Genomic DNA, 27,370 nt, shown 5'->3' on the forward strand with positions numbered 1-27,370 from the left:
ACACTGTACAGTATTGTACAATTTTATTTATTAGACAACCAATGGATGGCAAAATGGCTTCCAACAATAACATGTTCAGGAGGAAACGTAACACAAACATACACTACCACCGAGCCCCTTCTGCTAAAGATGAACCATCTGCTTTTCAAACTTATATGACTTTAGTCGTGTTGAAATCAAGCAACAGAAATGCCCTTTGTATGGCTTTCTAGGAATAGAGCTAGAGATGCAAGAGTTCTTCCCCTTGTTAGGACCACAACATTTGGAAGTTATTCAACATAAGTTGGCATGGCTTATCAGCCTAGCTGTATTCTTATATGAAAAACGTTCTTTTCACGAAAACATGAGATAGGTTTTTACTGCAAAGTAGATCAAGACTGAGATGGAAGATCAGCTAAGAATAAATATATTACAATTATGAACATGCACAATTATGGTTTTACGATTAAGAGAAAAATAATAGATGTCGAGTACAAAAGTAGACAGACATTGAATAGCACTATGAACTATGTAACATAACACACATTAACTGACATATGTACAGAGAAACATGTCATCGGAAACAGTTGCTGCTACTCTGGCAGTGGTACACATGCTTCTGACTTGAAGACACACATCTAAAATACAGTCTTAAACTATCTTAATAAGAAAGTTGTATCCACTCCTGGTTTAATGACCATGACCCTCTATTGCAGCCAAACATATTATTTATTATAGTCGAAAAACATGGTTTCAGTACACAAGTGAGTGAGTATGGTTTTACGCCGCTTTTAGCAATATTCCAGCAATGGGCTTCACACATTGTACCCATGTCGGGAATCGACATCGGGTCTTCATCGTGACGAGCGAAAGCTTTAACCACTAGGCTACCCGACCACCCCTTTCAGTACAAAAAGCTACAGATGTTTCACAGACATACAGCAAATCTTTCTTGAGTTAGGAGGTAAAAGGTGTTTTTCAGACTATGACCTTGACCAGACATGACATCAACAGAATTGGCAATAATGTGATATGCATGGTGTGATATCCCTAAGATGCACCACATAGCTTTCAAAACAAAGTGCAGCTGTGTCGGTCGAATTCATGCAAAACTTTAAAGCATCCCTATTTACATAGATGCTGAATAAATAACAATGGAACTATGTGCATTTTTGAAATCCTTGAAACCCCAACAACAGAGATATGTAGTCTTCTCAACTACCACTTGTTCATTACTGTCATCAATTGACAGTGATAACTCATCAGCTGGTTAAGGTAACAAACAATAATCTTCACGTTAAATTCATGGTCTTACATAGGTTGGGTTGTTGATTTTACACAATGCTTATAAATCATTTAAGATTTTGATTCTGACTTTCCACGGTACATCAAAACAATATATATACAGAATAATGAAACAAGTATGTACAAAATAACCATAAACAGACGATAATATAAACAGAAAATATATTAAAGAAAGAGCCTGATGACAGCTACAGTCAAGACATTTGTTCCTATAATCAACAATGAATAAGAAGCACTATCCTCCATTGGTCATAGATAAATAAGGAAAGAAGGTTATCTTCAGTATACAGCTAACTTGTTCTAAGACACTGGCTTATTTGGTTTAACAATTTGGTTTGTAAGCCTGGTTAAAACAATTCAGGAAAAATACTACTCAACATTTGAGAGTGATACAAGGCTACCGTATTCTACGTAATAAGCACCCGACTCTAATAAGCGCCCATGGCGATATTTGCTAATATATTGGCAAGTGAACAATCCCAATTAGCACCCCTTCCGATTGATCAATGTACACAAGACGTATTTATCCCTGTATCATACGCACTCGTGTGTTATATGAACCCTTAATTTTGGGCAATTACATTCTGGAAAATTATATCTGCCGTACATAAACAGTCAGGCCGTTTGCATAAACCACGAAATTTAACCATCAACTCTGTTTTTTTCCACCAAAATAATATTCAAATAAGAGCCCCCTATTTTTAATTTTGAGAGCGCCCTGGGCTCTTATAACGTCGAATACAGTATTTCATACTGTTACGTACCTAGGGGACAGCACCTGGTGTACTCAAATTGTGTACTTACTTTTATGAACTTTAAATGTTGAACATGCTCGAGTTGCATGGTAATATGGGATACCATTCATATGACACATCTCCATACAACCAATCACACACAACACTCAGAATAACCCAATCAGATGCATAGAAGTGTACGTTTGGTTGGTTTTAAATTATTACGCTGATGTTTGTTTCTTAAACATATCCAGGATAACCCATCTTATCACTTGGATGAACCATTGGGTTGGACTAGCAGTTAACGACAGTTGCTCAAAGTTGACAAATTAATTGTCAATTTCTGAACAAGGACTCAAGAGAACAAAAACAGACATGATTATACTGAGCAATGTGTGGCTGTATCAAGGACCGTTGACATAGTCAGCTTAGACAAAAACACTTCTGATTTCTTTCTAACTGTTGCCAAATTTGCATTAGGAAGATTGTGATCCAACTAAGGAAATATTTGGTGCAAGATATTTTTGTTCAGCGAAGGGAGCGAGTCTAGTCTTACATTACTTTTATCAAAATTCCATCCTTTTCATGGCCAGGGGACACCATGAGGCTGCACACATCATACCAAAGTGGAGAACTGATCCAGTCTTAGACAAGACTGGCAACTGCTTGAACCACTAGGCAACAACAGTTCACCCTTAACAAGGGAAGTTATGAATGTCAAGGTGGTGAAATGATCTTTTGTACAGATATCTGCTGAAAATGCGCAACTTACACCCCAACATAAACATTTTACCGAATGAAAAAAAAAAACACGTTCAAAAAGTACCCAAACCAACCCTACTTCAAACAAACCAATACCAACCTATAAGGTAAATAAGGTATTAACAACAGAGGTAAAACGGCAACAAAAAGATATAAACCATGTCAAGTTGCAGACCATGCTGAACCAGAAGCTTGAGATTTGCTAGCGTGGCCCTGGTGCAGTGTATGTCTGCAGGTTTAAGCTGTGTGATGTTTCTGTAAGTACTGACTGAGTAGTGGGGATGGAGGAAGGAATGTGTTGTGCTTGTTTTCAACCTGTGTTCTTCTTTCACCATTTTCATCATAACCTGCAAATGTACCAAGATTCAATGTTAGGGAAAAAAAATAAATAATTTTTATCATTATCATTTTTATCATTTTATTGCATTTGAGAGACATTCCAAAAGAAGTTGGAATAGAAGATTTCTGTTTGTACTTACTTTGAGATCGCAAGTCAAGAAACTGACATAGAGCATGGATCAGCATTCTTTCGTAACTGGAGGCTAGCCTGGCCACAAACACAGAGCTTGGCCACTCTTTGAAAAATGAGACAATTTCTTCCTCCAGATTCTCAAGCATTCCCTGCACAAAAAACAAGTACTATTTCATTATCATTTAGAGCATGTTTCAACCATCCCTCTCAATATTTGCTAAAGACAATGTGACCACATGAGTGAGTAAGGCTTTATGCTGCTTTTAGCAATATTCTTGCAATCTCATGGCGGAGGACACTAGAAATGGGCTGCACACATTGTTCCCATTAATGAAATCAAATATATTGCCTAACATTTTTTATACCAACACAAACCCCTCCTCATTATTGTAAAAACCATACAATCCAAGAACTTTAGCATCAAGCCCCACCATACTAATCTCAATTCTTCATATAGCCATAATATCCCGCTCCAACACTCTTCATCTGGATAAATACAATAAATACATCATCTGGCTAAATACACACATCAGCAGAGATGCCGACTTATATCAATGATGTTAGGAAGAAAGCATGTTTATAGGTGGAAAATTTCTGTCATCCTAAAAATGGCCAAAAGTCATAAAAGCATGCTGAAATGTGACATTCAAAATGTGACGTTCAACAAACAAATCTGAAAATATATCTTTATAGTTTAGAGTTATTTGGGGCAAAAATCTCGGAATTGGACAGGCAACTCAATAATGGTGGTTAGAAGGAGTACCATAGGCAGTTGCCTCCTCTTGAGCAAGTCCTTCAGCTTCCTGTCCACCTTCCTGTAACACTCCTCTGCTGTGAAGGCTGGGTGAGCTGAAAGGGAAAACACCATCACAGCTTGGATACACTGGGGTATGACTAGCGTGGGCAATTCTTGCAATCAGTACATCCATCTTACACACAATCTCATCAAAATCAGATCTTAGTGCTTGCAACCGCTACCCTAGTGTGGCAGTAGCAGCCACTAAGACTGGTCTTAAAGAGACTGCTCTTACACACAGCATTGTCTGACAGTCAAAAGTCTCTCTTGTCACAGTTTGGAATACAAACAGTAAATAGCGATCACATTCGTGAGATTCATACAAGGGTTCAGCCCAGGGATCCGGAAATATTTTTTTGCCATTGGACATTTGCATTTGGCTACGCCCACCTCATATCTGTTGGATGTTCATGCATGAATAAAAGAATAAACTTAAGTGCCATATATAACATATATACATGATATACATACAATTTATTAACAATGCAATGACACAGATCTAATATATACAATTTCAACCTATCGTGATGTTGGTTTGACTAATTTGGCTATGAAACGGTTTCGTCTAGCCTTCCAACGCCACATCGTCGGTGTTGGGTCGAAATCCGTCAATTTTGATCCAGTGTCTCCGTCGTCAGTCTACATCTCAGTCGCGTCTTAATGAGGTTTTATTTGGAAAACCCTCTCTCACATTCTACGCTGGACACGGGCAGAACAAGATCGATCTGTACTTCAGCCTATCAAGTTATCACTGACATGATGTGCTTTTCACACCTGTTCAAGACTCAGATTAATGTCAAAATGCTTATTCACACTGGTGCAATAGAAGTTATATTTCTGTTCAAATGAAATTAAATGCCATGACAGCAAACATATTTTGCTTCTATTAGCATGATGACAGTGATTAGACCATTAACTTTTTATTTTGATGAAGGAGATACATAATAATTCTCAGTTAATTTCCTCACCTGTAAACACCACAAACACACCCCACACGTCAAGATTTCTTTGTATTTTTCAAACTTTCAACACCACCAAAATGACACTCTATTTGAAAATCACATTTCTCAAACTGAGCAGTTGTAGATGTTGATGCAGATTACGTGCATATCAAATCTAGAGTTCTGTCCCTTGTCCTTGATGCACAGACTTTGTCAAAATTATCCCCCTTACTCTACTGAGAAAAGCTGACATTTCACACACTAATAGAGCCAGAAATCAAAGGTTCCTAGGTTAGGGCTGATGTCATAATGTTTTCTTCATCCAAACTTTAACTTGGGCAACACAGAATCTGTGATCCAACAAAAACATAAACAATGACTTACTTCAATTCATAACCAATGATACTGCTTTATCTGCTACATTCACATCTTCAATAGAGTTCAATGACATTCATATTCTTTTCCACTTACAAACAGTTAATTCTTTTAAAGCAGAGATGCCTACCCTAACTGAAGCTTTGGATAAATCAGTTTGGTAAAAAAAGAGTAATTTGATGTGAAAACAAGTAATGTTAAGAGTACCATGCCATGATGCTGTTTTTTGCTTCAACATTTTCGCCTAGACGCACGTGAAGCATGGGTACACATGCAATGATGCTAGTCATGTTGCTGCACATGCAAGCAACACAATTTTAAAAACAGGGCGACAAATATCCAAATAAGCAGAGAAATTGTCGGTGTACACGCAATTAGCTCCCTGTAGAATGCACCACGTGATTAGTGCATTAACAATTTGCTCTCCATGATATTTTATACATGTAAATAATTCATGAAAAAAATGCCAAAAATCGTAATTTAGGGAGGATAGCATAACAGCATTATTTTAGTCTCAAAAGGTTGGCATCTATGTTAAATGTCAGATAAAACCAAATATGTTTCCCGGTCTTTGTGAACCTGCCCCTTCTTCCTCAACACACAACGACTTGATATGATCAAGTAGCCTTTTCAGTATGTTTCAGATTGAATATTTCTTTTCAGTTCTTTATCATGTTTATTTACTGATCAAATGCAGGTATCACATATTCATGGACTCACTAGTAAAAAATAATGGACAAAAGCGCTTTGACACGCTTTTTCATGTGACGAGAAAACGCTTTAACCACTAGGCTACCCGGCCGCCCCGTTTCAACAATGGACACCATACAACATTAAAGCCATGAAATTAAGACACATGCACACAGAACATACTCCTTGAAGAGTCTAGCAGGAAATACCTGTACATGTGAGTGGCCTTGCACATACCTAGAAGAGTACTGTGCAGTGGTCATCCACCGTCAAGCCCAGTATTTGTGTCATCATGGACACACTAGGCAAGCAGGAGGATTTCACCCAGAGCCACAGTACAGAGACAGCAAACATGGGACACAAAACGCTTGTTTTTATCAAAAGATTTATACATTGTCACATATCCTTTTTCTGTAATACATTCAAAATTGTTGCCACAATGCAACTGATGTCTGGAAAGATAATCAGAACTGCCTGAGTTAAAGATTCCTATATTTCCGTAGTAAACATGTCAAGTTTTGGTAATTCAACTTTTTTAAGAAAAACAAATTTCTCTAACTTATCATGTGCTTATTACAAAACGAAAAACTGTTTTAATTTGGAACTGAGCAAACAAGAAATGAAGGATTTCTACTGTTTAACACTTGTTCACTCAGTGTGAGCATGGCACAATATTCAAAATTCCAGCAGAAGTAGTTGCAAATACATAAACGAACAGAAAATATCAGCACCTAAGTTGAATTATTAACAGTCTGATTGTCAGCAGTTTACTAACAATGTAGCCAATCTGTTTATCCATTCCACTTTATCAGATACAGAGAAAGGATATATGCTTAAGTTGCTTCCTGAGCTGTTCCAGGACACTTCATCCATTAGGATCACGCCTAATTTTAATTTGTTTTCACATGTACCAATCAAGATACATGATACATTGAACTGTCTGCACCCATGCTACTGTCTCTGGCCTACTGTGGTGGTACCACGTACCAGCCCTCTTATCTGGAATCTCCTCCCACGAGTCGTCCAGCTTCTCAACGGTCGATGTAGTTATCCCTGTCTGGCTCCCCACTGGATGCAGGATAGTCTCCTGTTCCTCCTCACTGCGGTTCACAAAGTCGTTCCAGATCTAAAGGGAATACGATGCACTCTCAAATACATGGATGCCAACATTTATTAGAGTGAGTGAATGAGTGGGTATAGTTTTACACCGCTTTTAGCAATAGTCCACCTATATCACGTCAGGGGACACCAGAAATGGGCTTCACAACAATGTACCCATGTTGGGAATTGAACCTGGGTCTTCGGCGTGATGAGCGAACGCTTTAACCACTAGGCTACCTTCCATTTAATAGAAGGAGAACTTAAATTAGTACAGTAAAAAGAATTCTGGAAGGAGATATAATCATAAACTTCTTCATCGATATATTTGATAACATTTTAACATATTGAAATATTGAATATTCAAACTTGGTAGTTAATAAAATATTTGGACATAAGTATTTCAAGTATTTGTGTAATGTAATTTTGGTTTTGTTTCCAAGTGATTCCAATTTTGGTATTGCGATTACCAGAAGAACATCTTATAGTTTCATGCTGTTACTACAGTTCAAAAATCTTGGATAAATTTGTCCGAAAATGACTTAAATCAATAAACAAAACTAGCTTAAGAAATTGTCTGGCTGTGCAACCTAGCTGGGGACTGCATAATACAATGTTCCGGCAACATCTCCACAGTTGGCAATGACAACAGCGCCTTTCGTGGACAAGGTTGCCAAAGTTGTTGATACACACCTTCATCTTCTCTCTCTCCGAGAAGAGTTTTTCAAAGGCAGAGGTGCTGGGCTCGAACATGTTGTCTAGCTGCAGCTCCCCTAATTCATCCTTCTCGGCCAGAGTCAGCAACTGACGAACTGCAAGTCACAGAACATCAATGGTATCAGTTCAGTATCTATCAAAATCACTATTCATCAAAAGGCACCAGTTTACCACCAACATATAGAGATATATTCAACAGTTTTGGAGTTCTGCTCTGGAAATGAGCACCAACCTCTTTTGCAGTATAAGTACAATTTGTCATCATGAAATAAATAATAAAGAAACATATATCCCAAATCATTAAAAGGCACCAGTTCACCACAAGACTGATATGTATACCGGTAGTAAGTTTCATCTAGAAATATTCAACAGTTTTAGAGTTCTTCTCAGGAAACGAGCACTACCCTCATTTTCAGTATAAGTCCAACTTGTCTTGAAAAGAAACAAGGGCCATCATCAGGAGATGACATATACCCCTGATCTGGTGCAATTAGGAAATGGAGTTTGGCTACTTATGGATCACAAGACTTGCATGTGCTAAGCCATCCATAAACAGGATGGTAAAATACCTGGCACACTGATAATTTACAGTTGGGGTGTGAAGTATGGCATAACAAATGAAAATATTAATGTTTTCACTATTAACTTGCACCACTGATTAGTGTTTAATGGAACAGTTATTAAAGCAAATATTTAAGGCCAGAATCAATATTTTTTACTTAGTGTGTGACTGTGACTGTGACTGTGATCGATACTTGTATCGAGAAGTAAAAAATCGCGACCCACCGATGCATCGGTGTATCGTCCCACCACTACTTGTTTGTTTGTTGTTTAACTACCCACTCAGCAATAGTCAAGCTATATATAACGGCTGTCTGTGAATAATCGAATCTGGACCAGAAAATCCAGTGATTGACATCATGAGCATCGACCCATGCAAATGGGATACGATAACATGCATCAACAAAGTTATCGAGTGTGACAACCCGATTCTGTTAGTGGCTCCTTACGGCAAACAGAGTCGACTTTTATGTCAAGCATAGTTGCCTTTTACAGCAAGCATGGGTTGCTGAAGACCTCTTCTACCCCAGATCTTCACGGGTACCCACCACTACTAAATGGGGGGAGGGGGGGGGAGGAGACAACACAAGGTATTTAGGCGCATAGCTTTATTCTAAAACACATATCTGTTTTTGCAGATGTAGACGAAAAATAGCTAGCCTGTAGCCCCCAGGCCCTGCTCACCACACTATGAAATTGCCAATCTCTGAGTAGTTTCAATTTCAAAAACTTAAATTTGATACTACAGTAGGTGTATCTCATTTCTACAATGACAAACAGACAAAGTGAACAAAAAACTCTTTTGTAATACATGTAGCTTGAATGGTCAAATTCAGGTATCAATGACAATCAGTTATATTCACCATAGGTAGAGAAAGATGTGAAAAGGGACAAAAGATTAACCAAACATGCCAAATAATGGGGGAGCAAGGAACCCTGAAGTGTTGGGTAAAACAATATAGACTTTCCCTGCATCATACAACTACATGTCAAAGATGGCCAGCTTTACTGATGGTGGTAATGCTGTTGATCAGACATTGTCAGAATAGACACCCAGAAATATAGATAAGTTTTTGGTTATTTAGGTATTTAACCCAGGCCTGAGGGGTTTAATTTTGATTGTGTATCCATAAATAATAGAGGGTATTAAATTATTTTACCCATCTGTTTCTTGACACATGGGAATTTAACTCGAAACCTGTTTTGTAACAATCCCTGTAAATCATTTAGAACTATGTGAATAGAAGAAAACCTGTCTGCATCTGCTTGTGGCTTCCGCTCTGGGAAGCCATATTTGTTTACAAAACCTAGTATTGTAAGAAAGGCGCTGTTGTTTTAATTAACAATCAGCGACTAATTAAGATACAACATGTACATTGACTAGACAAGATGTGCTTCTCAATTGGCATCTATCAAAATGCCGCATAAGCTTTTCCGAATGTAACTAACGGTAAGTGAATTTGGCGATCAGATAATACACAATCATTTATCTAACAGTTTAAATATACAGTTTTAATTTCAATAGCGTATTTATAGTTTTTGTTGTGTATTTGATACAGTAGGATTTGATTTGTCTGCATATTTCAGTTTATCAACTCATGAATACCGCGAGCTCTGGACACCCATTTTCTCATGTGTGTCATCATGGTGATTGTGGTCATCAAAACAGCTTAAATCTTATACTTTAAGTGTATCCTTTGCCTGGTCCCGATTTGACTATTTACATGCTGTTGTGATATCGGTGGAACATTGCAGCCTAAGCGCTATACAACAATCACTCTCACTTATTGTCAATCAATTCAAATCACTGAATTATCACAAAAATTACACAGAAACAATAATTTCACACACTAATTCCTAATTAAACCTTGATTAAAATAGGGCACGGAGTGCCTTGTCGCAAATTTAACCTGACGCAGCAATTCGACCAATACTTTACAATTTTCTGTTCTTCTGGCCTGTTTGGCCCCCGTCTTCCTCCTGTTCAATCCCTGATTATCGAGAATCTGTCCTGATTTGCCTCTTGTGCGGTTTCGGTTGGCATTCCTCCTGCCTAGCCTCGGTTCATCTACAGATGAATTATCCTCATCTTGTTGTTCCAGTAACCTAAAACAAAGGTCACCGATTGACAATATGTTACCACTACTACTGCAACATAGCATCGATAGATGGTAAATTTGTAAATCTTGGAGGATCAACCTAAATTAGAAATGACGAGAAAAAGGGATACCAACTAACGTAAGGTGGATCATATATTTGTAATTACTTTTTTAACTATAGAACAACATTTTGCACAAGCCATATGATACAATACACTTGCTATTTAATAAATAAGAAAAGACATCTAGCCTTTGTGGTTAAAACATGGCTTCTTTGTTTTGGCCTGTGGTCTAACTAAAGCTTATAAGTTATATTCTTAGTTAGACCTGGACAGAACATTTTTTGCTATCATTGATGATAGAACAATTTGATGAAAAAACATGTGATGCCAGGAGGATTCGAACCCGCACTGTCTGCATTGATGGCTGACAAATGTAGACTCCTGCAGCGACATGGCAGAAATTGTATGAAATTAACAACTAAATACAACTTACAGCAGGACTAATATGGTGAAATATGTGTTTATGCTGTAACTTTTATTTTATTCCATGTATTGTACAAGTTTACATGGTATTTGGTAGCTGTGTGTTCAAATTAAGGAAACAGATAGAAATGAAAATACTCTTTGTTTTGATCAGGGCTATACTTAGGAGATAAACATACTGTGTTTTCAATGTTAAACTAGATAACCTGTATATTTAACCATGCTAAATTGAATTTGGAACCAAATGCGCAGCTTGAAGTTTCAAATGTTAAACTTAGCACAGATAAATCTACAAGTAAGCCAGATCTACATTGAAAACACAGTATGTTTATCTCCATTCTACAATGACTAAATAAACCGCTAACTCTTTGGTGTTTGCAAATATATTGAGTGAAGCGGCATGGGTTCAATCCAGTATTTTGAGTCGGTTGAGACCCGTGAAGATCTGGAGTAGAATAGGTCTTCAGCAACCCATGCTTGCTGTAAAAGGCAACTATGCTTGTCGTAACAGGCGACTAACAGGATCGGGTGGTCAGACTCGCTGACTTGGTTTATTCATGTCATCGATCCCAATTGCTTGGATCGATGCGCATGATATTAATCACTGGAATGTCTGGTCCAGATTCGATTATTTAGAGACTGCCGTCATGTAGCTGGAATATTGCTGACTGCCGCATTAAACAACCAACCAAACCAACCAATTTGAGTAGGATGTCGACCTGAATTACAGAATCATCGACAACAGCCTTTAAACAAAATGTCGCGCTGTATATCATGGTATATTCAAATCAATGTTTCAATTGGGGGGGGGGGGGGGGGGGGGTGTTCAACCACTTCTGAAGTTATATTAAAGTGATTGATCAATGCGTGTGTGTTGGTCCAATATGGATTGTATTCACACATGCAAGGGACATGCATGTCATAGCCTGATTTGGAAAACAGCAAGGTGCACGCGTGAAAGGCTCAGGGAACATATCCCGTGCATCACACATGGCCCACTCACAAAGTGTTCTCACAGTCAACGTGGTCAAGGATAAGAGTTCATGAATGTAAAATATGGTTATCAAAACAATGTTGTTTAAACATTTTATGCGCTATGATTCTTTGAATTTTGGCCATGCCCTTAATCGGTGTGATCTAACCAATACTTAGATCACCTGACCCACTTAATCATCTTATGTGACAAGCATAAAATTCGGGTTCTATTTCACCACAGGATTTCAGCTAAGAGGTTTCAAAAGTGAACAGGTCCGGACGCAAAACCAGATTTAAAAGCACGCGTAAATTTCGGTGCCACAGGGAGTTTGTCATATCGACCACTACTCTCTTGTTTCATTACAATTTGCCATAGGCTTGGAACATAATCCATCATGTAACCCCTTGTATATCTACAAAATACCGCAAAGCTTTGTTTTCAGCAAATTAAGCTTAAAATTCATTGTGATATGACATCAGAGGATCAAGATAAACCAATCAAATCATTATCTTACAAGTGAATCAGGTCACTGGCTGTCGGATTCAAACTTTGAGGTACGATCCATTTTTGAATTAGAGAAGTTTTAAAAGACATTAGATATGAATGTAGAACACTTTTCTGTTTTCATTTCTGCACTTTTTAAGTTTATTGCATTTAACAGAGAAAATGTGTCTGAAAGTTTCCTAGCGGTTGAAATATTGCTGCCATTTTGAAAACATACAATACCTCCCTTGCCTCGTGATTACACAAGCTCCTCACAGCGATATCCCGTAGAGCTCATTATACTATCGCTGCCACCAGTGAAAGCTCACCACAGTGATAGGTGGCTAAAACCAACTGACTGTTATGTTTACAAACAAGTGATGCCTGCCATGACACCTAATACTCTTATGCCTGCTAAATTATTTTCTTTGTTTGTCCATTTGAATTTCTGTTTTATTACAACTATCATAAAATTTGGAATTGTAAGAATGTAAGGGGGAATTTGGTTGATTTTTCCTTTTGTCTGCAATCTCAAACCAATCTGATCGAACAAACAAAAAGGTAAATTTGTCTGGGAAATATGGTCAGTCATAAACCTTTTCAAAATTAACTGTGATGGCATTCCCAAAGACATAAACAATAGTATAAACGTTACTAAATTTAGGGTTAGTGGACAAATTTCAAGATACTTGTAATGGCCATGCCCACCCTGGTGGCAGCGATGTTACCAAGAGTGTAACTCACGGGAAAGAGCTTGGCGATTACAAGGGGGATACAGTGATTTAGGTGTGATAATAACAGAACTTGCAATTTGGCAGGTAGATGCAAAGTCAAGGCAAAGGTACCAATAAAGAATTATGTCCCTTTGAGGAAGATTGACGTTCTTTTCCCGCATGTCAAATAAACCTCTAAACACTCAATAATATAATGTAGAATTGAAATTTTGCACTCGCCTTGAAATCTGGTGTTACATCTGTACCTAGTAAAAGTTTGTTTTTTAATAAATCTACAGGTATGGAAACCTAACCTTGGTTTCCATATTGTCATTATATAATCAGTAGTATAGGTAATGGGGGTTCTGGACCACTTCCACTGGAGCCGGATTTATTACCTATACTGCTACTACAGGTGACATTTTTTATGCCAAAATGATTATGCGATTCCACGATAGTCATGAGTTGTATTAAACGAAACATCAATAATAATTAATAATAAATAAAATTTACTATAGCCCACGAGGATATTGGAAAGGTATAGGAGCAATAAAAAAATTAGCCACCGCGGCTAAGGTATCTAAAGATGTGGCCAAGGACTGGTTAAAGAAACAAGCGTTGTGGCAAATATATTTACCAGCACCGCGTTATATACCTAGGAAGAAGTTTGATATTTTTACAACGAATGAAGTTCATCAGGCTGACCTCTTGTTTCTTCCCCACGATAAGGTAAAACGCAAAACGTATAAATACGCTTTAACAGTAGTGGATGTGGCTAGTCGATACAAAGAGGCAGAGCCATTAACCTCGAAAGATTCAACAGAAGTAGCTAATGCACTGAGCCGCATATATAAACGCGGACCGCTAAAATGGCCTAAGCTATTTCAAGTAGATCCCGGTCGCGAGTTTATGGGATCGATAACTAAACTGTTAACAAAGCACAATGTCAAAATCGTCTGTGGTGAAAAAGAGGCCCACCGCAGTCAAGCTATCGTCGAAAGATTTAACAGGACATTAGCGGAACGTTTGTTTGGCTATCAGTATGGGATCGAAATGAAATCTGAGCGACTGAGATCAACCGAATGGGTGACACGATTATCAGCCGTTGTATCAGCGCTGAATAATGAAGTAACGAGATTAAGAGGGAAGAAACCATCCGATGCGATTAAAATGAAATCCGTGACTTCCGAATTTTTAGCACCGAGGAGAGGCAAAGAACGAAAACTTCCGGATAGAGTAAGGGTAAGATATTTATACCAGCCCAGTGAACTCGAGGGAGGCCTACGTCGCGCAACCGATCCCATATGGTCCCTTAAGACGTATAACATTAGTCGATTGGTTAGGAAAGAAGGAGAGCCTATTCTTTATTATCTTCAAGATGGACCGGGTAGGACATTTGTAAGAGAAGAGTTGTTCATAGTTCCCGACGGTACGGTATTACCACCATAACCATAAGCATAGGTAGTTACACCATCATTATCAATCCATCTCTTTGTATCTAAGGGGGATAATGATGTCTTGTTCATTCTTAATCCATATATCCTATGATCGTAACTTCTTAAAGAGTTCATCTCGTGTTTGAACGTTCTACCGTTGAATAATGATTCTTTATACTGTTTGTGTTTGATATGCTTTTTTACAACATACTTCTTAACACCCTTGGCTTTTCTTATCTCTCCATTATCGGACTTCTTTATAGAATACATCTTAGGTCTTAATCCTACATACTCCGCTATAGGGGTCCCAGCACATTCATCCTTCATCATACCTAACACCTTTTTATTTACTACGCTGTGCAGTGGATTATCTTGTCGGTAATCGCTCGTGTCGTACATATCTATTTTTTCTGCCATATCTTTATACACATTCTCGGTTTGTTTTTCCATCAACAAAGAATCTGTGTCGGTATATAACACCTCGCATCTATCACCGTATTGCTTCTTAAGTTCGTTGTAATAAAAGTCATACATTAAGTGTTTTGACAAGTCGAGAATACTCATACCGACGTACACCAGTCTGTTGAATGTTATATTACTCTTCTGCATATGCAACGCTGCTAAGTCGTCATCGAATATCTTGCTTCTGTTAAAAGCCGGACTGGCTATGAGTTTCCTGAGTCTTTCTTCCTCATTAGATCTGACTAATTTAACATCAACACGCTTCCTTAGATTCTCCATAGTTTTACCAAATACTGAGTTATTCATGAGCTTATATAGATTCTTTTCGAAATTGCTGGTAGCTATCTTTCTTAAATCTGTGTTCAGTCTTATATAGGGCTCCATCCAAGGGCTTTGATCAAACTTTAGAACTCTGTGTATTTTCTTTAGTTTCATACCTAACGATAGATACAACTGGAGATTTCTGTAGTGAACTATATATTTTGTCTTATCCATCAAATTTGGTACAAGTTTTTCTACGTTAGCTAACCTACTATTACCCATCAAGGAGCGTTGATATTCCAACATCCAATCTTTATTAACCATTAATCTTTCAGGAGCTAGTGGATAACTGTTATGATCTTTGTGTAACGAACTTGGATACTCCAAGTCAACTTCTAGTATGTACCCTTTATTCGCATCATTATTATGGATATCATTCTCATCGACCCACTCAAAACCACCCGTGGGTAAAGGTTGACTCATAACCCATACGTACAAATTGTTAGCGTCGAGATATAATATGTGCGTGTCGGGTTTACTCGGATCGTATCCTTCCACTAATTTATTATTAGCCTTAGAATACCTCGATATACCCCCTCTTAATCCTTTCTCAATAAACAAATGCATATCGTAATCTGTGAGTAGTTTTAGTTCTACGTCGGTATTCTTCAACAATGCATCCCACGATAGTCCGGGACTGGAATAGTACCATGCCGGGTCCAAGCCGTATTGTTTTAAACACGTCTTTCTAAATATCTCGAATAAATCGGCGAGTAACAGTACATCGGTTTATAAGTACAGATCGTGATAATCGCCTAAATTCTTACAACCTAATTTATCCCAGACCGTCAGAGCGTGTTCATAATCGGCATCTGTTATTTTAGATTCTGTTAAGTTACTATAGAATGATTAGAGGGGTGGTAATTCAGTTTCTTCGAATCTAGACCAATCATCCATATATTTCGTAAGGATATACACCTTTTCTCAGCAACAAATGACGAGTTATCTTATCTGTATATTGATTTGTTATCGCGAAGTCATCGGGATTGTTCGCATTAGCTAAATTGTCCAGGGAAGATAACAGAAACTGTACGGAGTCTATGAATCTAAGCCCATTACTTTGCTTTATTCTAGAGTTCCCATCCTTGTCCCTATAATGTATAGGTTAAGTCAACGAGAACGATATGTATTTTTCCATATTATTAGGAATGCACGTTAAACCGCCGTTGGTCTTTGAGATAGCTTGCATGATGAGATGTGAATCGTATCCCCTAAGGTTATGAAACACAACGGGGATGGGTATTGTTTGAGAATTCATTTTTAGTTTCAAGTTACACTCGTTATGCGCGGCTCCCCGATAATTACCCGTGACGTGGCAATGATCTCTTACAGAATCCCCATCCAGGGGTTTATTACAAACGTGATAACTCGTTGACTTCTTATGGACCCTCTAATCATCCCTCGTCATACGCATGGGTTTCTTACACGATAATTTTTCCCTGATTATTTTCTCTTCATTTTGTAGATATTCTAGGAACTTTTCCGCTGCATCGGGACCTCTGTAAATCACGGGAGTGTTTGTTTTCCCATCATACCTTACAACTATATATCCAAACCCACAAGGAATATGTTCTTGAGTTTTGTACGTAAAACTACTATCTTGATTATTTTCTATGGGCTTGATAAGCGCTTCGAAGTCGGCGTAAATTACGTTCGGTACTGGCATTTGATTACAATAATGTTCAAATTTTAATATATTTTTTCCCTCTTTAGGCATATCGATCCTGATAGCGGTCTGTCCAACACCTCTGCAGTCTTCTTTATGCTCTTCTAATAGATCTTGTCTGCTGTACCCATGTAGGCATCTTTCGCAGAAATATTTCTTTTCCTTATGTTTTGTTTGATCATATGGCACCCTGTTTAAACTCTTTATCCACGTATAATGATATTTACCATCTTTTTCGATCAAAAATGAATTGATTCTGGGGATATGTTCTGGAGCGGAGCTTATCCTATGTACAACAATTCCTTTAGAATGTCCGAAAACATTTATAGCTAAATTATTTTGCTTTTCCACCTTATCAATTTGTGATATTGGTGTAGGTTCGTCTATACCATTTAAGTTGAGTCCATCGTTTTGGGGATAGCTAGAAGGTCTATCCGGATGCTTGTCTACGGGGAACAATGCAGATCTTATCATCATTCTTAAACAGTCATCTGATTTATTTTTTACGTTAATTATGGCTTTTTTCTTCTTATAATACGGGGGTAAATCTATATAAGAACCACCTTTGAAGGGCATATAATTTGCTATATATCTAAATATAAACTATCGATTCTATCCACACCCCAACCCAAACCTCTATTAGTCCAACGTTCTAAAGTTTCCTGTATCCTCTGAATTGATGTATCTAATGATGCGTTTATAGTATCGGATTCGGTTATAACTTCTTGATTGCTACGGAAATATGGTTTGGTATATACTACGCTATCGTCTGTGTTACTTTTACTCAATAACATTTTAATCGTCAGCTGATATTTTAAACTATGTAAATCATCTAACTCCTCGTTAATTTTGCTGGATATGATGGGCTTAATATCGTTAACATCCATGTTGGAATTAATATCCATCTTCCAACCTCTTAGATATTTACCATCGCCGGCGGATGTGGGTACAAATATTAATTCTTGTTGTTGTTGATTATTATCATTATGTTGAATATCAACAACATCATCTAGTAAAGCGATCAATTCAGCTCTTCTCATTCGAGAATAACCTCTCAGCCAAATGTTCTCGAGCTTTGAGTTCTCTAACAGTCTGGGGTTTGTTGTATTCCAAACCGAGTAAGGTAATCAATTCAGCTTTTCTCATACGAGAATATCCACGTAGACCACGTTGCTGTGCCATAGCTTTTAACTCTCTGACAAAAACCATTGTGGTTGAATGGTATATGCAAAATGAGACAAAGGTCTAATTGGTTGTTTTCATATATCTAAATACGTATTCTCCCCAACCTATTCCTCTCATTGATGTAATCTCTCTTCCTAGCATAAATAATCTGATTCCTGACCCTATCAGCACCGTGTTTCTTACATAAACAATAACGACCTTTGACCCCTATCCCGCATTCAGAACACGTATAGTTTATGTGTCCGCGCCTGATGTAATAATTGTGTATACCGCAGTAAATATCAACACAGCGTCGATTACATAGAGCCGTCTTCCCCATGAGTGTAAATTTGCAATTATTCATGGTTATACATGGTCACCACCGCTGAATGGTAAGTTGCGTTTACCAACATTTTACCGTCTGTAACTGGAGTAGTCATGCTTCTTATAGCATTATATGAGGACTAACCTCTAATTGAACTTCTTGTTGCATCGGGGGTGACGTTTTCTCTTCTCCGGTCTTATAAAAGAACCATACAGCCGCTATACCAGCAACTCCTACTAGTGCCCATGTTTTAATCCGATAAATATTTGAATTATTTATTAATTTCGCTTTCCTCGCCAGTCCTCCCTTTCTTCCTGTGGCTATTTTTGGGGGGTTCTTAGTAACTCTGGGTTGTTTTAGTGTTTGTGGTGCATTCACATGTTGTGGTTCCTCATTCACTAGTTGTTCCGCAATCTGCTGTGGTTCCTCTTTCACAATCTGTTGTGGTGTCACCTGTTGTGATTGTGTTTCCGCAATCTGTTAAGTCTCCATTTATATTATTAAGTGGGCACGTATGTTTAAATTGACAATACCAAGCCGTTATTAAAGCTGTGGTGAGTGGAGCTAAAAACATTCCGAATCTATGATAAAACTCACAGATCACTGCGCTTATAGCGTGTTCGATGAATGGGTCTTTCTCGAGAGATTCGCATAAATACAGGCGATGTTCTGCCGGGATAGGGAGAAACGTACTAGCTACGACTGTGTATAGTTGTAATATAGACGACCCTATAGTTTTAGTCATGGTAGCTCCCAGTCTAGACTCATAACGCGCGTACAGTTTTTTAATCTCTTCGTCGGTCATGTTATCAATTTTTTCGATGGTATAATTTTCTCCCAAATATTGGGAACATTTTCCACCAGCTACCAAAGCCACGAGTCTTTCGCTATGTTTATCTAAAGATTTATCTACATCAGGCTCAGATTCTTTGAGCATTTGTTCGATGAGTTCGTCGCATTCCATAATGTAATACCTAAAGAGATATTTAAGTCTAACATAATGGAATATGACATATCCAATAAAACCCGTAATAATGAACTGTTGCGAAACAATGATGATTTCGAACCACATTTTATGTCATATCAACCGCTAATGTTCAATTTTGTCACATTTTGCTATCTTTTTGCTATATTTGCAACATTTTGCTAAGCAATTGCATAAGCAGCTGGTTGATCGGTTTTTAATACGAGTTTACAGTGCTTCGTTGCCGATAACAGTTATCTGACTTTATCTCGTTCACCCTTGGTATAAATGACGTCATTTTCCTGTAAACATTCCTCGAATGAATCTCGATCTTTGCAATGAAACAGTGCTACCCATTTGGTCTGCTCTCTGAGATCTTTCAGGACAGAGTTGTATTTTTGAGTAAGTACCCAAACACTATGTTTAGTATGCCGTCCGGAGAATGCTAAATACGAAAGCATATCTTTCTTTTTTGTTAATTCTTTACTCGCGCTGCAGTGGTGTATTACGAAAAGGGTTGATTCTCCTTTGTATTTTTCGTGACATACTCGGAGACAGTCTTGTAAACGATCGCCCGGATCGACTCTGTGTACCCCGTCGTCATTCATTACCAAATCTCTCAATAAGTATGTTTTATTAACGCTTATAGTCGGACACAGATTAATAATATGATCGAAAACGTCCCGATAATGACTTTGTAAAATATCTGGAATAAAGGCTATTTTTCCACAGCCCGTTTGCCCGCATATGATAGCGCAGTGCGGATCTTTAGGTAAAAGATTATTAATAGATTGCTTGCACGAATCTCCCATTCTGTATATTAAGTTGCGCATCCATAATCACGTACAAATATATGTTTAATTTACCAGCCGATTCCTGGAGCTTCGTTATCTGTATGGTGGCACCCTCGCTAGCATTTTCTATTCTCCTCCCACTGCCGTGTAGTTGGTCATCGTCCGTTGTTCGCATGTCGAGCCATAGCGCGTATTTCGTGGTGAGGTATTCACCCATCGACACACTCCCAAGAGACAGATCTTTCACGACCGCGTTAACTTCCGAGGATCGTTTTATAGAAGGAAGTTTTTTAATCTCGTCCCACTGGTGATACGCTAGCATTCCTTGGCTATATAGTTGATTAGGAACACCCTCGATAGTCAATTCTACTTTTGTAATCTTGGGATTGTAGAACTTCTCAGTATTTCTTTTCAACGCATCGGAGGGGTCCTCGAACAACATTAAAATACCCTTCAACGACCTCGTGGGGACGTTTAGATTGATATTTCACATCGTATCTTTTCTGTCCCTCGTGATCTTTCGGTGTTGCAGCACGCGATCGTACAAAATGGCTAAACTTCCTTAATAATGGTTACGAATTTGTCTGGCTAATTCGGGATCCGTTATCATATCGTACTCATCATCAGCAGCTCTGATTACTCTGCCGTAGTCATTAAAAGTGAGTTCATATTCTAACCTATCGCCTAGGGATGCTTGATAAAAGGGCATGTTGGAATCTAGTAATTCAAAGTCTAGCGGAACACAGAATCGGTTATCTAATGCGTCGGCAACGGCCTTATCTTTTTCGTTGGTATCAACACCATTTTCAGCGCCCACGCGCAGTCTCAATGTGTTCTTATTACAAATACCTTGGTAGTGTAAGTTTTCCCGCTCTTTATCCGTTCTCCAGAGATCCATGTAACAATAGTATACATCGCTATCGTCGATACTCAAAACCTTTTTTAATTTTAATCGCGATTTTCTTAACGATAGCACGACCTATGTTCTGAACCGTCTCCCTGTTAACGTCGGTAGAAGTCAAACTAATCGTAAATGCTAGTCGGACAGTTCCCGGAACTAACACATCGTGTGCGCCGATAAAATTAAAACATTGTTCAGAGAACAGGGAATAACAATTGCCAGTATTTTAACCGCGTTGGGATTTATTATATCGACTTTGACTCTCTCGTTAACAGGTGGCAGTACAGGTGGTAGTACACCGCCCACACTGCCTAACGATAAAAACGGCATAAAAGAGTGGATAAAAAAACATTTAAAAGCATTAGGTTCAGCACTGGGAAAGCTCGCTGAGAAAGCTCGCTGAGAAAGCCGCGGCTGCACTTCCCGGTATAATAGGGAGTATTGTTTCCTGGCTATTGAATTTATTAGCTAAGACCACCACTTGGCTTAGTCAAAACTTGTGGGGGTTGATCGTAGCAATTGCAGGGCTGTTGTACGTATTCGCTAAGAACTATTTAACCAAATCAGTTCGCTAAGAACTATTTAACCAAATCATGAGTAAACCAACCGTGACTCCACCAACTACAAGCGCTGTTTTTTCATCGATATGTTGTTGATTTTTAGCCACAATATGCGGTGGTACTTGTGCGTCAGTAGATGTTTGTGAAACATGTGGTGTTTGTGGCTTGACTATTCCCTTTTCGCCCGTGATCGTTTGCGTTATTAATTCGACATTCATATCTGAATTTTAACAATTTTATAATTATAACCTATCACTTGACCGATCTTAAGTTCCATATTACTCGGAGACATGTATAGTCCCGGTGCATAAACAAAGTCCACTTTAGATTGAGCGTACTGTAATGCATCTTGAAAACGCTTTATAGACGATGGTATGTCAACTGGTGAATTAATAGCGTCCTCCACGTTTGAGACAAACTGTTTTTGCGCATCGAGCGCCGTCCCAGAACCGATAATGGATGTTCGTGTTTGCGATTGCGCTCCGAGAATTGCCCATACATAAGTTCCGTTCGATTCATTAACTCTTACAAATCCTGGGTAAGTAAAATTATTTTCCGTTTTATCATTAAGAAATTCATTCCAAGCGTTTTCGGTATCGTTCATTTGTATAAATTTTGTAACAATATAAATTAAACCACTCTTAAAACTCATAATATCCCCTCTCCAATCGTTACTATAAAGTTCCCAGCCTTTTTACCAATCACCAGTTTTATGCCAATGATCATATATTCTTGCGTAAAGTTTGCTGGTACTATACAACTTACCAAAATTAACTGGAAGTTTATTAAGTTCTTTATATACATAATCGCTTTCTTCTTTGACGGATATTTTTTCCTCTGTGTAAGGAACACCTAGACCATGGTTTGCTCCTTTAATACGCCAATCTTTACTCGTAGAAACATTAAATTCCTGACAAATACGCTAATACGCGGACCTATCATAATTATTATTTGTGGAATTCCGAGCTCGATCCTGCGGTAATGGAGCACTAATTTCTTTAAGTATACGTCTAATCTGATAGTACACATGAAATGTTATAACAGACTTATTCAGTTCAAATCCTGGGGCAAAAAGAGATACGCCACATCCCGTTGTGGCACACCATACGGCAAAGTTTAACTGATTCTGCCAAAATTGCATCGGATTGTGAAACCAATCGTGCACCATTTTATCGCTAGTTGCCGTGACCCTGTAATTTTCAAAGATATCGGGGAATTTAACGAAAAATTCAGCACCAGAGGCAGTTACTATAATCGATTGATTAGTAATGTAAGTCGATTTCATATTTAAGTTATGATATAGTATCATTGTATATTTAATATGTATGTTACACTCCCGGGAATAACAAATGGTCAGTCTATTGAACTGCTTCATACTATCGATAACTCGGATGGACAACTCGAAGTAGCTATCTGTGATGTAACATATTACCCACGGTTGACCAATATAAGTGCTGCAAAAAGAAATAATAAGATGATTATACCAGGTGAAAACAGGGGTATGGAAAAATACATTATTATACCTGATGGGTATTACAGCGTATGCTCACTCAATGATGAAATTTTTAAGCCTAATGGAATTAGTATCACACAAAATGAGTCGAATGGGACAGTGAAAATATACACTGGCGAAACAAGTATAATTATTGATGAGAACTTAGCAATTACACTTGGATTCGGACAGTCAGTAGTATTACCAGCCAACAAAACAGTAACTGTATATGCATTACCCGATTTAGTTCCCTATAAAGAGTTGTGCATCCATCTTGATCAGATCAGTACGACAGATAATATTCAACAAGAAAGTCCTTCAACTCTACTCAGATGTGTTCCAGTTAAAGATGAAAAATACAATAGTGGTAGAACGGAATCTTTCTCAACATTACAATATAAAAAATTAAAGCGGGGTATTATTTCAGACCTCAAAATTTCTATATTAGATGTAAAACACCAACCTGTACATATAGGATACTTAAGTGTAACACTCCATATTATATATAATGGATGATTCCATATTTAAGTTATGATATAGTATCATTGTATATTTGATATGTATGTTACACTCCTGGGAATAACAAATAGTCAGTCTATTCAACTGCTTCGTACTATCGATAACTCGGATGGACAACTCGAAGTCGCTCTATGTGATGTAACGTATTACGCGAGGTGGATCAATATAAATGCTGCAAAAGATAATAATAGGATAATGATATTATCCGCACGTGGTACTAGAAAATCCATTTCTATACCTGATGGGTATTACAGCGTAAGCTCACTCAATGATGAAATTTTTAAGCCCAATGGATTTAGTCTCACACAAAATGAGGCGACTGGGACAGTGAAATTCGACCATGAAGACCCAAATATAATTTTATTGGACCCATCAGCTACACTTGGATTTACACGCTTAGTTGGCACAATACACAAGTTACCAGATCAGGAGGTTAAATTACCTGATTTAGTTCCCTATTAAGAGTTGATCACCCATCTTGATCAAATAAGCACGACGGATAATATTCAACTAGAAAGTCCTTCAACTCTGCTCAGAAGTGTTCCAGTGAAAAATGAAAAATACAATAGTGGCAGAACGGAATCTTTCTCATTATTACAATATAAAAAAATTAAAGCGGGGTATTATTTCAGACCTCAAAATTTCTGTATTAGATGTAAAACATCAACCTGTACATATAGGATACTTAAGTGTAACACTCCATATTATAAATAATGGTTGATGCATCAGGCCCTGGAACGCTCAGACAATGTAATACAATTGCGCTTTCCGATCTCGGAGACACGGAAGGATTCGGTAAACCCGGTAACAATGGTAAGTTATACGCTTTACACTTACACGATAATGTATACAAGCGTAAAGAAGTTATATTCCCGGAAAATCTAGAAGATTTAAGCGATGTCGACGTTAGTAGACTCCTTAAAACCACTCTGTACAATATTATTCGCAACGCCGAGAATGAATGGACTATGGTCGAAGCAAACATCAAGTGGCTACTGAATATCGTCATTACCCCACCTTATGCGATGATGGGTAAGGGACATAATTTAACTAAGATAATAAATAGTGGTATCGTACTCGCGGCTTATATCCCGTCAAAACTAAAAAGTGTGTTAGTCTATTATGTTATATAGTCGTCCGGCAATCCAAAATGTTAGTTTAAATTTGGTTGCTGAATTCGATAATATTAAAGATAACTTGAGTGCAATACCTAATATTTCTACGCTTATTATTGAAGTCTTGTTCGGAGATGCACCGGAAGATGCCTTCGAAATATTACCAGGTCTATCGATTAAATGGCTCAAGAAACACGAGCGTCAACGTTGCAGTATTATTCATGTCGGAGCATCACCCGTTGCAACCCTCGAGGGGGTTCAAATTATTAAAAGTGGTAGTATTTCTCTTTCTAAGATATTCTTGCCGTATAATATACATTTGATAAGGTTGATGTATACTCTCAAAACATTTAAGCAAGACCAATTAAAGACTATTATATATTCGTAATATACACTATGAGTTTATATCCAGCGCTCGATGAAGCAATTGAAAAGATGGAAACTGTTGATGGATTTCGATTACATCAAATAAGCTACATAAAACATCGAATAGAAAAGGATAGGGAGTTGAGACTTGCATTGTATAAAAAGTATCGCAGAGCCGTGAATGCTCTGGACGGAGTTGACACCGCTCTGGTAGCAGCTGGCATGGGACTCGGTGAAGCCGGTGTCGGTTTACTATCAACTATAATTGCCGCGCCTATCGTACTCGGCATGGAAATAGGCGCTGGAATCTCGGGACTGGCAGGAATAGCGATAAAATTCATTTCTCGTAGGTTGCAAAAGAAAGCATTAAAACATGATAGTATTCGGATACTCGCCGAAGCAAAGTTGAACAGCATTGAGGATCATATTTCGACAGCAATGGCCGATTGTAAGATATCCGAGGATGAGTTTCGTTTAGTGCTGTCGGAACTCACCAAATACAACGAAATGAAGCAGGAGATTCGATCAAAATCTCATAAGACCAATGGTATTAGCGAGGAGGAGAAAAAAAAGTTCATAGAACAGGGAGGCAACAAGCGCGTCAATTATTCCGTGCCAAAACAAAAAAACTGGTTGGAGATTAAAAATAGATTGCTTACTATCGTTTGATCACATTTAGACAAATGCTTACATAAATATATTTAATAATGGAAAAAACTATTAAATGGAGAGTATTACCACAAGGTTTTTATTATATCAGTGATGTCAAACCAACCAAATACGGTTATCAATTGTTTCTTATCAATTTACAAGAAGAGTGTAGTTATATAGTCTGGTCTCCTAGTAAAATGAACGAAGAACTTAATAAAAATGTTGAATGTCGCTTTATCGATAAAAATAATGAAGAATATTTTTATTACCATTTAGGCTCAACTAAAGCAATGATTGGCCCCAGGTATTGGTGAGCTAGAGCCAATTTAACTTAATCTCATGACTATCGTGGAATCGCATAATCATTTTGGCATAAAAAATGTGACCTGTAGTAGCAGTATACGTAATAAATCCGGGGCCAGTGGAAGTGGTCCAGAACTCATATGACAAAATTATCCCAACAGCAATCAATGTTCGGTAACCATTCAATAAATGTGTGCAACCTTTGTGATAAAAATATTGAATAACATTCATTGTATCAGTTGAAATGTGTGTCTGACTTTCTTTACAGAATGCAGAACAAACTTAATTAGATCAATTATTCGACAGTTACAATATTGGTGTTGAAACATCAAATTAATTGTTTGCTATTGAGTTGCTTTTTCATTTGTGTTCCACACCTTTGAGAAACAAAATAATGATATCACGCACATGAAATTAACTATGACCCGGCATCAACATGCATATGGTCCTAGCTTGACACGCACAGCTGTCAAACGTGAGCGACCAGCATCTGCCTTCATTCGTGACCAAGTTCTGATCCAAAACAATCAACTCCTGCAAGGCTATGTTTAGTAACAAACAGAAACCGCCTTGAACCTTGTTGTGCAAGACTTACAACAAACTACCACAGTTGTCATTTACAACGTTATACTCTTTTTGCCCTCTTTTCAAATAAAAAAAACCCTGAAAATTTCACTTTCATTCGTGGATATTTCACATTAACAAATCGGGCGCACTAAAGACATTTGGTCCGAAATTTGACAGTTGGGGTGGCAATATTATTTTTGCTCTGTGCGTTATTGTTACATACACGAGGTCATCTTCAACGAATTCATAGATGAACAGATCTCTGTTTTCTCTTGTAACACCCATGATAGTTCCTGAATATCCTCACGAGCGCCGAATCTCCCTTCTCTTCGACCTTCCTGATGTTGACAGACGTCTTCTTGCCAGCCAATGACGAAATGTACAGCGGTACAAAAGATGGATTATTCAACTAAAACGAAACGAAATATTGTTAACTCCATGGAAATATATATATATAATTGAGAATTAACGCTGAGACATATGTTCTGGTGTGAAGGTGGAAGATGTACATGATATTAATTAACTCAGTCACATGAACAGAATCTAACTTTCTAACGTTTATACGAGGGGGTACGAAT

General features: G+C 37.9%; 1 protein-coding gene across 1 annotated transcript; it reads right to left on the minus strand.

Annotated features, from left to right (window-relative positions):
* Positions 1-16: 16 nt before the first annotated feature.
* LOC139478353 (R3H domain-containing protein 4-like) lies at positions 17-27,164 on the minus strand. The gene is made up of 7 exons (XM_071260790.1): positions 27,016-27,164; positions 10,370-10,536; positions 7,846-7,964; positions 7,042-7,180; positions 4,016-4,101; positions 3,260-3,401; positions 17-3,127 (listed from the first exon to the last, which is right to left on the minus strand). The coding sequence occupies exons 1-7, from the start codon at positions 27,075-27,077 to the stop codon at positions 3,018-3,020; spliced, it is 825 nt and encodes a 274-aa protein (XP_071116891.1). The 5' UTR covers positions 27,078-27,164; the 3' UTR covers positions 17-3,017.
* Positions 27,165-27,370: the final 206 nt, after the last annotated feature.

The sequence above is a fragment of the Haliotis cracherodii genome, unplaced genomic scaffold (assembly GCF_022045235.1).
Source record: "Haliotis cracherodii isolate W230 unplaced genomic scaffold, xgHalCrac1.p SCAF_4, whole genome shotgun sequence".
NCBI classification, from domain to species: domain Eukaryota; kingdom Metazoa; phylum Mollusca; class Gastropoda; order Lepetellida; family Haliotidae; genus Haliotis; species Haliotis cracherodii.